We start from the raw sequence: 13,467 nt of genomic DNA, 5'->3' as shown, positions 1-13,467 counted from the left end.
GTTTGCTTTGTTCACTATTGTACCTCCAGCAGCAAGAAAAGTACAGGGCCCACAGTATATATGTCATTCAAATGACAGAACAAACAAATTCTTTAAGTTAGTTACATTTTACCTCTATTTCTTCATGAAGCCTCACTAAAAGTATAGCAAAAAGCAGTTAAAAGTTATAAATTTACAGAATCAATATAGAAATCCATGATTATAAAGCATGAGTAATTCCTAGTAGTAACATTAAAGGCCAAAGTTTACGAATTATTTTTTAAAGAAATATTATATCGCTATTTCTTGATCCTGCCAAGCACACTCCACCTCACAATCTTTCTTCTTGCTGTTCCCTCTCCTATGCCACTTTCCCCCAGATATGTCTACAAAACTTACTGGCCACTTTCTTTAGTTCCCTGCTCAACTCATTAAGGCCTTCCCTGACCACTTCAGTGATAGACATACCGAGTGTGCGATTATTATGAACAAAAACCTTCCTCCATATTTCAATCTTTTGCTAGACCTACTCAAGTAAAATTTTTCTGTCTTAAAACTTTTAAAAGGAGCGTGTGGGTCTCTTCCCTCTGCAGCCATCGTAGGAGCGCCAGCGGTCAAAATGAAGTTCAACCCCTTTGTGACGTCTGACCGGAGCAAGAACCGTAAAAGGCATTTCAATGCACCTTCCCACATTTGAAGGAAGATCACGTTGTCTCACAAAACAAATTTAAAAACACAGGCAACATAAAAGAACAATCTCAGGCGGCCATCGTAGGAGCGCCAGAGGTCAAAATGAAGTTCAACCCCTTTGTGACTTCTGACCGGAGCAAGAACCGTAAAAGGCATTTCAATGCACCTTCCCACATTCGAAGGAAGATCATGTCTCCTCTTTCCAAAGAGCTGAGTCAGAAGAACCATGTTCGGTCCATGCCCATCCGAAAGGATGACGAGGTTCAGGTTGTTCGAGGACATTACAAAGGGCAGCAAATTGGCAAAGTAGTCCAGGTTTACAGGAAGAAATACGTCATCTACACTGAACGAGTGCAACGGGAGAAAGCTAATGGGACAACTGCTCACGTGGGCATTCACCCCAGCAAGGGGTTATCACTAGAGTAAAGCTGGACAAAGACCAAAAAAGATCCTTGAACGTAAAGCCAAATCTCGCCAAGTAGGAAAGGAAAAGGAAAATACAAGGAAGAAACAATTGAGAAGATGCAGGAATAAAGTAATATTATATACAACTTTCATTAAAAACTTAAAATGAAAAAAAAATTTTTTTAAGATATATATGATATTTAAATGAGGAATATATACCTGTAGCTGTTGAAGATCATCTTCCTGAATGTTCTGAGACAAGTTATAAATCTAGAAAATAAACATCCAAATTGATACTTTAGCTAATTTCAAACAAACTCAAATAACCCTAAAGCACTGCTTTGTACATTTAAAAGTCAGCATATAAAAATATGAAGTCTGTTCAAACAATAGCACCTGTCCTTTGAAAAACTATCTCTTATATGGTTGAAATAACATAATTCTTCCTTTACAGTTTAAAATACAGTCTTCTTACGTTATTAACAAATCTACATTTCCTATATGATGTCATTTCAATTTCCACTTTCAGACTCTTATTAGAGACTTTTATATAAATTTATGATCAAAGTAGAAAAATAGTCTAGGGTCCTTCTTAAGCCTCTAAGAGGTTAACTGGTATCTGTGGTCTATAAAGAACATTTATTTATGCATCGCCGTAGAAATTCTGATAACAAAACAAAAACTAAAACTAGATGTAACCCCTTCATCTTATTTCCTCTACAAATGTGTTTTCCTAGTCGAGTGGTTTTACCTGAACAGAACTAGTCATGGTGCTTAGAGCAAAGATGGTAGCACAATCTTTCACAGTGGACTGGCTGTCAAACGCCCCCTGGGTATCCATCAAAACAACTGCAACCTAAAAAAAAGGAAAATACAAACAAAATATGTTAAAGTGAGAAGGGGGAAATGTTCAGGAGAACTTGAGAAATACAGGTAACATTTAAATGAGGCTTAAGCGGCTTTTTATAGGTTTTATCAGAAAAGTAATTATTTAGGTGCCTTGTTTTGAGCAGAGAACCTGCAACCTGGGCATTCCGGCTCAGTTGGCTGGAGCGACACCCCGTGCACCAGAAGGTCATAGGTTCTATTCCCGGTCAGGGCACATGCCAGGTTGCCGGCTTGATCCCAGTTGGGGTGCATATGTGAGGCAACCAATCCATGTATCTCTCTCACATCAATGTTTCTCTCTCTCTCTTTCTCTTTCTCTCTCTCTCTCTCTCTTTCTCTCTCTCTCCCCACCCCCCACTCTAAAATCAATAAAAGAAAAAATGAGAAGAGATTTTTTAAAAAGATCTAAAGAACTTCTAGAGATGAAAATTATGCCTGAAATGACAATATATGAATGGGGTTAACAGATTATTAGGATTGGTGAGTTTAAAGACCTACCAAAAGAAACCATCAAAAAGGAAACAGAGCCCTAGCCAGTTCTGCTCGGTGGGCAGAGCACTGGCCCTCAGGCTGAAGGCTTCCAGATTCAATTCCAATCAAGGACACATACCTTGGTTGCAGGCTCAATCCCCAGCCCTAGTCGGGAGGCAACCAATCTATGTGTCTCTCTCACATCAATGATTCTCTCTGTGTGTCTCTCCCCCTCCCTTCCACTCTCTCTCTAAAAAAAAAAAAAAAATCAATGGAAAAATATCTTCAGGGGAGGATTAACCAAAAAAAAAAGGAAACAGAAAAATAAGAATTAAAATAAAAACAAGCCATGAGACAACTTCAAGCAGCCTGACATATATGTAATGTAAGTCCCCAAAGGATATGAGGCAAAATTGTATTTGAAAAAATGACTGCAGAAAATGTCCGATTTTGATAAAAATTATAAACCTGCAGATTCAAGAAGCTCAACATGGTCCAAATACAAGAAACATGAAGAGAACTACGCTAAGACACATTATAATCCAATTGCTAAAAGAAAATAATAGAGAAAAACCTTAAAAGCAGGCAGACAAAAAAGACGTTAGGCACCTGAGGGTAACAGCAGGATTTCTCGTCAGAAACAATGGCAAAAAGTCAGGGGAGTGACATCTTCAAACACTGAAAGAAAAACCTATCAGCCTAGACTTCTATACCCAGCATATATATTTTTTAAAACAAAGACTTTTCAGAAACATGAAAGTTAAAAGATTTCAGCACCTGCAAAGCACTATAAGAAATGTTAAAGGAAGTCCCTTCAGAAGAAAAAAAGTGGACAAGAAAATGGAAATATGGACACACAGAAAATGAAGAGCACAGTTAATGCTAACTACATGGGTAACTATATGACTTTTTTTTAAAAAATATATTTTATTGATTTTTTACAGAGAGGTAGGGAGAGAGATAGAGAGTTAGAAACATCGATGAGAGAGAAACATCGATTAGCTGCCTCCTGCACACTCCCCACTGGGGATGTGCCCGCAACCCAGGTACATGCCCTTGACCAGAATCGACCCTGGGCCCTTTCAGTCCGCAGGCCGATGCTCTATCCACTGAGCCAAACCGGTTTCGGCACTATATGACTTGTTATTATTTAAATACCTTTAAAAGATAACTAACCATTAAAATTAAAATAAAAACAATATTAAAGTAAAATATGTGACAATAGCACAAAAGCTACGAAGGGAGGAATGAAATGTCAATTATAATTCAATAAAACTGTTAAAAGAATTAAAAGGTTGGATAAAATAATATCTAAAGTTCCTTCTATAAAAAAGTTACTGTTATATTTCAATGTTATAACTCTTCATTCTCCTAGATTATCTTTCTTTACAAAATGTGATAAGGTCATTGTACTACACATTTTTTTGTATGTGTATCTATACATTTAAAAAAAAGGGGGGGGGGTCCCAATATATCTTTCTCCTGAAACCTTCACTCAAATAGAGAAATAAAATAATAAGAAAATGCATAGGAAAAGGAATAGAAAATATAAAAACAGCAATCAAGAGCTGTGCATCAGCTCTTCAGCCCCCAAAATAATGAATGACTTAGCATTTAGGAAAAGGCTACAACTAAACAACCTGAAGAGGGGATTTGGAACCTTAAATCCCAAAAAGACTCAAAAATGAGAGAAATGAGCAGCTGTGAAGACGTGCTTTAGGAAGGGATGGGTTAAAGGTTGTTTAAAAAAAACAGTGGTACTTCCCAAGCCCCGCTTCCACTTTAAGACACACATGACTTGCCCCTCCTGACCCTGACACATAAATTTGGGGATAGGTTCTACAATTGTAGCTTACTATTATTTTTAATCCTCACCCGAGGATATTTTTCCTTTGATTTTTAGAGAGAGTAGAAGACAAAGAGAAAGACAGAGAGAAATATCAATGTGAGAGAAACACATCAATTGGTTGCCTCCTACATGCGCGTTGACCAGGGCCCGGGTCGGGGAGGAGCCTGCAACTGAAGTATGTGCCCTTGGCCGGAATTGAACCCGGGACCCTTCGGTCTGCAGGCCCAAGCTCTATCCACTCAGCCAAACCGGCTAGGGCTGTAGCTTACTATTTTTTGTGAGAAGCCTTATATTATTATTTGACCTTCTAAACTATATTCATGGGTTGTGTTTAAACCATAAACATATCATTCTAATAAAAATTATTTTTAACTGGATTACTAGTATCAAAATATGCATTAAAGTTCTTATTTTGTTGTTTTATTATGTAAGCCTTTTTCTTCCTTACCTTCTTCCCATCTGGCTTTTCCACAGTGAAAACTTCATTCCAGATCTGAATCCCATTAGTGTCTGGGTCAGAACCCCCTCTCCATGAAAATCCTGTTAACGGTTCTTCTGAATCACCTAACCAATTTGAATGGCCACCTTCTTTCTACAGGAGAAATAAGACATTTCCATTAAACCTAAAAGTTTGAGTACTTTTAAACAGCAAGAGTAACACATGAACTTATTTTGCTCTTTCGAATATAAATTCTCCTTTTCTGATTTGAAATGAAGCAATTCTATCTTACCTGGAAATACAAGTACCGGAGCAAAAAGTCCAGAAGGAAAGACTTGCCCTTTCGGAAGGCTCCAGCCACTGACACCACCACCACATCAAGGTCTCGAATGTGGTCCTGCAGGAGGATGCTGGCCAAGGCTTTCTCTTCTAACTCAAAGGAATGCTGGTCTTTCTGAACCAAAACAACTTGCACTGGGCCAGGCTTTCCACTCTCCATGGCATCACCTATGTTGTTACAGAGAAAAAAAATAGTTTCAACATATTCTTAAATATGTATTTTTGAACAGGGGAAAAAGCAAGAATTTAAGGTATAAAAACACTAATCATAAAAAGAAAAAATGACAAATTAGACTTCATTAAAATCAAGAATTTTTGTTCATTAAGAGATACCATTAAGAGTAAAAATGCAAACCACGGGACAGGAGAAAAATATCACAATACCTATATCCAAAGAGCTCATACCCAGAATCAATATAGAAATCCATAAGAAAAAGACAAATATACCAGCCCTGGTATATTTGGTTCAGCACCAGTAGTTTCCCTACCAGAGTTGAAAGCAAAAAAAATTTCCATTCCTGGAAATTCAAAGCTACCTAATAGCTATGGATATGGGGAAAGTTTACAAAAAAGTAGCAGTGGGGCCCTAACTGGTTTGGCTCAGTGGACAGAGCATCGGCCTGCGGACTGAAGGGTCCCAGGTTTGATTCTAGTCAAGGACATGTACCTTGGTTGCAGGCACATCCCCAGTAGGGAGTGTGCAGGAGGCAGCTGATCGATGTTTCTCTCCCATCGAAGTTTCTAACTCTCTATCCCTCTCCCTTGTTCTCTGTAAAATATCAATAAAATATGTATTTTTAAAAAAAGTAGCAGTGTGGCTCAGGACTGAAGCAAAGCACTATTTCCCTAAGTGAGAGTCTATCCCACTGATATTAAGAGATGTTTTAGGCAGTTAAAAGGATATTTTATTTTAATAATTATGCATTTTAATGTATATTAGGAAACAAAACCACGTTTTAATGGATCATGGCTTAGAAGGAGGCTAAGTTTAAAGAATGAATCCATTTAAAGTAAACTGAAGGACAAACATAAAGTAAAGCATACACAGGTAGGAAGATATGGTCAAAACTCGTAAGAGTGGTCCCCAAATTACTTTGCTCTGGGAAGGACAAAAGGCTGCATGATCATAGCAGCCAAAGTCAACAACGCCTGACTGCCAGAGTCTACCTACCCTTTAAGCTACGGAACTGCTGCTCACTTTTTATACTTTATCACATAACAACAAAAGGGTGCTTGGCACTTTTTAATTTTTTTTTTCTTTATTGATTTCAGAGAGGAAGGGAGAGGGAGAGGGGATCATTGATCGGCTGCCTCCTGCAGGCCCCCTACTGGGGATCGAGCCCACAACCCGGGCATGTGCCCTTGGCCAGAATCGAACCTAGGACCCTTCAGTCCTCAGGCCAACGCTCTATCCACTGAGCCAAACCGGCTAGGGCACTTTTTAGTTTACAAACTATTAGAAAACAAATACATATTAAGTGTCATGCTATTGTTGTAATAAATGTATACCAATACTTTTCTTTACTATTATTGGTGATAAGGAAAAATTTCTGTGGATAATCTCTTAGGGTTCTTCTTATTGCCATAACAGCAGGTGAATCCAGGACTTAAAAACCTTCAGTGTTTCATATAAAAGAGCCCATGAGAACAATTTATTTAGACCTTATGGATAAACCGCTCAAAGCAGTACCAAAGTCTCTGAGATATCTGGTTGCTCACCCAATGTTTTCCCTCCTGCTAGGTAATAGATTTTTAGCTGGGCATATTAACTGCCCAAAAGAAACACATTTCTAAACCAACCCTGCAGCTAGGGTGTCATTGTGTGACTAAATTCTGACTGGAAATGATATAGCAACTTCCAGGTCACGCATTTTCCCCCTTCCTGCTGGCTAGATGGAGAAGTGAGAGTGAGTCATCCTGGACCAGGCACATGAGGGCAACACCCTAGGAATATTGGAGCAACAAGAGAGGAAGGACCTAGGACTTCATGTAATAGAACTGCCATGCTGGCTCACTTTTATGTGAAAGAAAAGTTAAAGTGTACCTTGCTTGCCCTAGCTGGTTTGGCTCTGTGGATAGAGCATTAGCCTGCGGACTGACGGTTCGATTACGGTCAGGGGCACATGCCCAGGTTGCAGGCTCGATCCCCAGTGTGGGGTGTGCAGGAGGCAGCCAATCGATGATTCTCTCTCATCATTGATGTTTCTCTCTCTCTCTCCCTTTCCCTTCCTCTCTGAAATCAATAAATATATATATATATTTTTTTTTTTAAGTGTACCTTGCTTAAATCACTTATCTGGAGGTTCAATCACATATGGCCAAACCTAGAAACCAATACAGCAGTCACGCAGGACTTCACAATTAAGTTCATGATACTTTCAATTTCATCTACTTCACTATTGAAGTTTACTGAGCAATGTGAATGTCCTGGTATACAGCAGGCACACAATAAACAATCGTAAGAAAGAATGAATATGTGCTGTAATACAGTTGAAAGCTGCAACCCTAAGGATGCAGGTGGTGCCGTTGGGGCAAGGGGCATGGAAGATAAGGACACATGGGCTGCAGACGGGATAGAATAATCCAATGACAAAAATGTATGCAGTTGGGCACACTGAGTTGCATTTCAAGAGAAGGTGGAGACCACTGAGAAGTTTTTTTTTGTTTTGTTTTTTAAAGGTGACAAAGCCTTCACTCATGTCTTCCTCTCTGCCTAGAGCAGTGAAAAGGAAGAGAAGCAGGCTATGTTAGTGGGGTGATCCTGCACTTCTCTTCAAACAGTATGGTGGGCACACCGGGTTTAAACAGATCTTGTTCTTCTGGCTTGAACTGTAACCAAAATTCAATGTAAGCAAACAGAGCTGCTCACTTTCCACCACACCGTCTTTCCCCTTGACTTTCTAGGACAGTGATGGCGAACCTGTGACACGCGAACTCATTTTTTTGGTTGATTTTTCTTTGTTAAATGGCATTTAAATATATAAAATATCAAAAATATAAATCTTTGTTTTACTATAGTTGCAAATATCAAAAAATGTCTATATGTGACACGGCACCAGAGTTAAGTTAGGGTTTTTCAAAATGCTGACACGCCGAGCTCAAAAGGTTCGCCATCCCTGTTCTAGGACAATGGGACTGTATTACTCATCTGCCAAGTAAAAACTTTACTTCTACTCATCTCTTTCCAGACGTCATGTGAATGTCCTGACTTATCCTCATAGCTCAGACTCCCCGATGCCTTAGAACCCTTAATCCAAATTTTAGGGCCCATTCCCTTAGGCTAAGCCATCTTCCAACATTTCTTGCCTATAAGGTTGATCATCCAAGTCACCATATATACCACAAGTGTTTCTTTTTTTTTTTTGCCTTTTAATTGCTTTTATTAATCAAAAAAGCTTCATTTTTAAACTTATTTAGCTTTCTGACTCTGCTTGCGCCTTCAATACTTTGACAACAATCTCCTGCTCCTCAGTAAGGAAGGCACGCTTGGTCCTGTCCTGGACACATTGAGCACACGTGGCCCCACCACGGGCCCTCCTGACAAGTCTTTTCATTGGAGACAACCTCATGAGAACTGGAGGCCTCACAGCATGAAATCCTCTAAGTCGGCCTGGGCACGCGCCACCTGGAGATTCTGGTGCTTTCCCAACCTTCCTGGTATAAAGGTAAGCAATTCTATTGCCAGGGGCTTGGGGCAGCCTCGTTTTGTTAGAGGCTGTATTGCAGGACAGCCTCTGACAGCACATCCAACACTGGACCATGGGAAATGCCTGAAGTCACCATCCCCGGGAGAGGGGCCCGGTGTTTCTTTGATGATGTTGCCTCAGTCCCTTAGGGCTGAACTCCTCCATTAGAGTACATGAACATATCCTGACAGCAACTACATAAAGGCTACCACAAACATCTTATGGACAACTTGAAGCTAAAACCCCACCCCTCCACTGCCTTAGTTCCTCTAACTTATTCTCCTCATTCTCCCAGGCAAATGTATTCTTGTTGGTCCTGCTACTGGGAGAGCGTTAGGATTCAGGTACTATCCTACCCTAAACCTCCAGTGTTCAACCTACTCAACCATTTGTTCTCACCGCCTAAAATGCTTCTCCCCCCTTCACGCCCCACAAACACACCTGTTCATCTGTTCATCCTTCAACACTCACCTGCACCCTCCCTTTGTCCTGATCTCCCCAGCCTACCCTCAGAGGACCATCACCTAGGTATATGGGAGACTAAAGAGAAAACAGGCTCTGGACAAGGCAGGGCTTAAATCCTTACTTTCTCCCACCGAGAATGTAAGCTCCGGGAGGGTAGGAATTTTTGTCTCTTGCGCAGGGCTGTATTCCCCAATATCCTGGAACAGTGTCCACACATAATGGACAGCCAATAAATATTTGTGGAATAAACAAATAAACTCCACCACTTAGTCACGTGTGACTATGGATAAATTTCTAGCCACTTAAAGCTCCGTTTATTTATAAATCTAATACCCACCTCAAAGCCCAGTGTTTGACAAATTTCAGGGACTTAATAAAGTAGACCCACTCTCCTATTTCCACTAAAACCTTGTACATAGCTATTCTACTCATCACAATGATTATACTGTACTTCTGATTCACAACCCAGGCTGGGAACCCCTGAGGAGCAGAGTAACTAGGAGGCACTCAGCCTCAGTGCCTAACTCTGGCAGGGTAATAGTTCCCTAGTGTTGTGAACACTAAAGCCATAGTAAACCTCAATAAAGATCCTTTCTTCCCTTCCCCGTCCCAGTCTTTCTTTCATTGTCAAACGCCTTGAAGGTATGTCGTCATCTGCATATGGAACCATTCCCCTGGGCGCCTTGTACCTGTTTTCCTCTCAACCTCTCCAGTTTACTGAAGACCTCTCTGGCCAAATCTGACAGCCTTTCTTGATTCTCATTCAATCCTCTCTCTGTGACAAAACACAGCAGCTCCCGCTTCTAAAGCTTCTTCAAATCTAAGCAGTCAGTGACAGGGTACATTCCTAATTCCCTTCGAACCTCTGTATCATCTTTCCCTTCTTTCCAGCCTCCTATGACATACACCAAGGCTCTGCTTCAATCCTTTTGGAAGTTCTCACTCACTCCCTCGGTGCGCTGTGTATCATTTCACTACACCCTCTATGTTGGTGATACCACTTCGTTAACTTCTAACCTGCATTCGGGTCCAAATGTACAACTGCCTAAGGGGCAGATTCACCTGGATATTCCACTATCACCTCTAAGGAGCAATATGTAGAAATATATGGGCACAAGAGTCAGGACACAAGATCCTGTTCCGGTTCTACTGCAAACAATCTGTGGGATTCTGGGCATGTCTCGTCTCAGTCTCCAACAGAAAAATGAGTCAAGATTTAAGCTCTAGCAACCCTTCCAACACTAACATTTTAGAAGTCTACATTTAGTGTCTTCAAAATGAATCCTCAGTTAATCCACTTCTCAAATCTCCTCGGTTCAGACTCCACATCTTCCCTATCTTCCTGTATGCAATACACCACCAAATCCTGTCACACCGTCCTTCCATGACTTGGCAAAGGCTATTATTCTAGTGAAGCAACATGTATAGGAGTGAGGCCTGCTCAACAATCAGGAAAGACCAGCGTGTGGGGCCCAGCTGAGCACGGAACGTAATAGCCCGAATAAACCACTTTATTCTCTGTGTCTCGGTTTTCTCTACAGAATCAGCTGGGGTGGAGCCAGCCGCAGTGCTCATCCTTACTGTCCAATGAGTTCCAGAAAGCAAATCAACTGCGTTAGAAACATTTCACTGAGTAGAGTGCATGACTCAGGGTAAAGTTATGACCCGAGTTTTCCCCTCTCCTTTTGAGATCCATTCGCTAGTCAAAAAGCAACACACTCAGAAACAGCATGCCATTTTCATGCCTTGTCCGTGCGGGCAGTTTCTAAAGCTCCCAATTCACAGGCCAGGCCAGAGAAAACATCACAAGAGAAAGTACAAGCCCTCAGCCAGCTCCAGAACTGCTGGGTGTGGTTCCTGTGTGGTGATGATGAGTAAGTACTTTTATGTGCTCTACTTTGTCTCAAGGTAGGAGTATGATGGTAGATACCCATAAATTTTTAAGTCTGTTTCAGTGAAAGTACTACTTAAACCCAACTAAACAATATCAGGGGAAATTTTACATCTTGATTAATTAAAGGATTTTGGAAGAAGCTTTTTCTCAGTTCATCTGTTGTAAAAAATCTTTATGTTTTATTTTAGCCCAGAATGCTGAACAAAACCATTTGTCAATTAAGAATTTTGGAGTGCTTCCTGATTTATGAAGATCAATTATGACTAAACAGTATTGAAGATTCAGAAATGCAGAGACCCAACTGAATCTAAAAATGATGCTAGGCATCTTTTTAATAGAGAATGAATTAATATTCATCTTATTTGACTTTTCCCTAAAAATGAGACCATCACTAAAATCATTCTCATTACCTGAAGGTTTTAATTATGTGTTCCAGTTTAGTAAGGCTTTCTTATTTGGCAGTATGTATTTGCCTGAGATTCCTTATCACTTCAAGGCATAAGAAGAGTTAATCACTTGCTTATTTGCCTACTATACCAGTGAAGCCTGTTTCCTGATTTGTAACATTCTTTAGCTGTGAAATAGATTTAACCTGTTCTAACAATCAAAATGCCAATAAAAAATATTTCTTTAGAAATATGCAATGAAGAGCATCAACTTCTAATACAAATACTGAATTACAAATTATACTTCCTATATAGTAACAAACCAATTCAAACATAAGCAACCACCTATAGGGAAATTTGATTATAAATTAGTATGAAAATTAGATTTGGATTTTTTTAACTGTTGCTTGACCATTCAATGAATTAAATCAGAATCTGTGGGTGGGTCCCAAGCATCCACAGGTTTAAAAAAAACCCCAGGTTATTCTAATGCGCAGCAGTGCTGAGAACTCCAACGCTATGGCAACTAAAAGATTTTTCTTTTAAATAAAAGCTTTCCCCCCTTGATAGATCTTAGAGAATATGGTTCTAAAACGTCAAAGATAACTTGGGGAAATGTTTTAGAATTGAGACTAACTTTAAAACGTAGCTGTGTTATTTGAACAATTTCTCAAAATGAAAAATAAGGCCGTAAAACTTTAACAGGCACGCCTAGTCATTAAACCCGTTCTCAAACAAGTTCATACAACCTAGGGTTCCCTAAGGTACTTCACAGGAACCGCAAAATATGTGACCCCAGAAAACAAATAACAATATGTGACCAAATTGTTAATAAGACCACTAGGGAACAGGAGAAGTAGAATAAAACTTTATATTTCTTGCTTCTTACAATTCTCTATTTTATTTTAAATAATTAGCATGACTATATTCTTTATTCTATGATTGAGAAATCATAAAAATGAAAAAGTGCTGTACCGATTTTTTAAAAGCCTGTTTAGTGACAACTAAGAAAATTATGCTAGTACACCTCATCACATTTATCCTCTATTTATTATTGCTTTTCTGAATTGCACGTTTACTCCAATGAGATAAACCCTAGCTAATAAGACAATGTGCTGTTCTAGTGTGACGCTTCATTATGTAGAGAACTTTTCATCCAGGTGTTTCATTTGCAGGTGGTTAAGCAGAAACAGCAGGGATTTCTAGACTACAAGCTCCTGTCTACGGGGGCTGAAAAAAAAGTACTAATTTTAGAATTTCGGGGCATTCCCATGTTCAGTGCTTGCCGCAGATTAAAACTATGTGGGTTTTGCTTCTTCAAAAGCAAGTCAAAATGTGAGAGCGCGTTCCGGGTCCGTTAGCTCTTCCCGCCCTTTCACAAAACATCCCACCAGCTCCGTCTTCAGCCTGGAGGGCTGGGGTCGATTTACTAACCAAACGATCCTCCAATGTTACCCTCTCCTCTTGCCTCTCGATTTCGCAAGTGAAACTTGTGGCAATTTCAACAGCACGTTAAACAATAAAGCCAGGTAACTGACAGGCGAAGGCGGACCGTGATTTACGGTCACTTCTACTTGGTTTTCATTTAAAACTTTTACTTTTTTTCTTTCTTTTGTGTTTTTTTTTATTTTTATTTTTGTCTTCAGGAAAGGAAAAGAACAACGTGCAGTGCCACGCGAACTAAAAGAACTAACAGATAACTCGGGCCGCATCTGTTATCTCCTTCGTGGCCATGCAGTGTGGGCTCAAGACCAACTTTCTCAATACTTGCGGTGGGGCCTCAAGGTCGCCAGGATAGAAAGGGAGCGCCCAGCTCCGAAGCGTCGCGTCCTCCCAGGCCTTCCTACCAGCCGGACGGGGAAAGCATCCGCCTTCCCGCTCCCTCGGCGTCGGCCAGGCCGGAGCCACCCGGCCCCCGGTTCCCGGCGCCCCCGGCTCCCGGCCCCCGAGCGTGCGAAGCGCTGGGGCGGGAAAGG

General features: G+C 40.4%; 1 protein-coding gene and 1 pseudogene across 1 annotated transcript in view; one reads left to right on the top strand and one right to left on the bottom strand.

Moving 5' to 3' along the window:
- ATL3 (atlastin GTPase 3) overlaps positions 1-5,241 on the bottom strand; it is a 40,611-nt gene extending 35,370 nt beyond the window's left edge. The window contains exons 1-4 of the mRNA XM_015569092.1: positions 5,014-5,241; positions 4,731-4,874; positions 1,826-1,930; positions 1,294-1,344 (exon numbers count right to left, since the gene is read on the bottom strand). Of these exons, the coding sequence (XP_015424578.1) occupies positions 1,294-1,344; positions 1,826-1,930; positions 4,731-4,874; positions 5,014-5,220 (507 nt within the window). The 5' untranslated portion in view covers positions 5,221-5,241. The remainder of the gene's footprint in view (positions 1-1,293; positions 1,345-1,825; positions 1,931-4,730; positions 4,875-5,013) is intronic.
- Positions 722-1,203, top strand: LOC102754454 (annotated as a pseudogene).
- Positions 5,242-13,467: the final 8,226 nt, after the last annotated feature.

This window comes from Myotis davidii, unplaced genomic scaffold, assembly GCF_000327345.1.
Source record: "Myotis davidii unplaced genomic scaffold, ASM32734v1 scaffold425, whole genome shotgun sequence".
NCBI lineage: Eukaryota > Metazoa > Chordata > Mammalia > Chiroptera > Vespertilionidae > Myotis > Myotis davidii.
The sequence above is the reverse complement of the archived record's forward strand: the minus strand, read 5'-3'. Positions and strand labels throughout refer to the sequence as shown.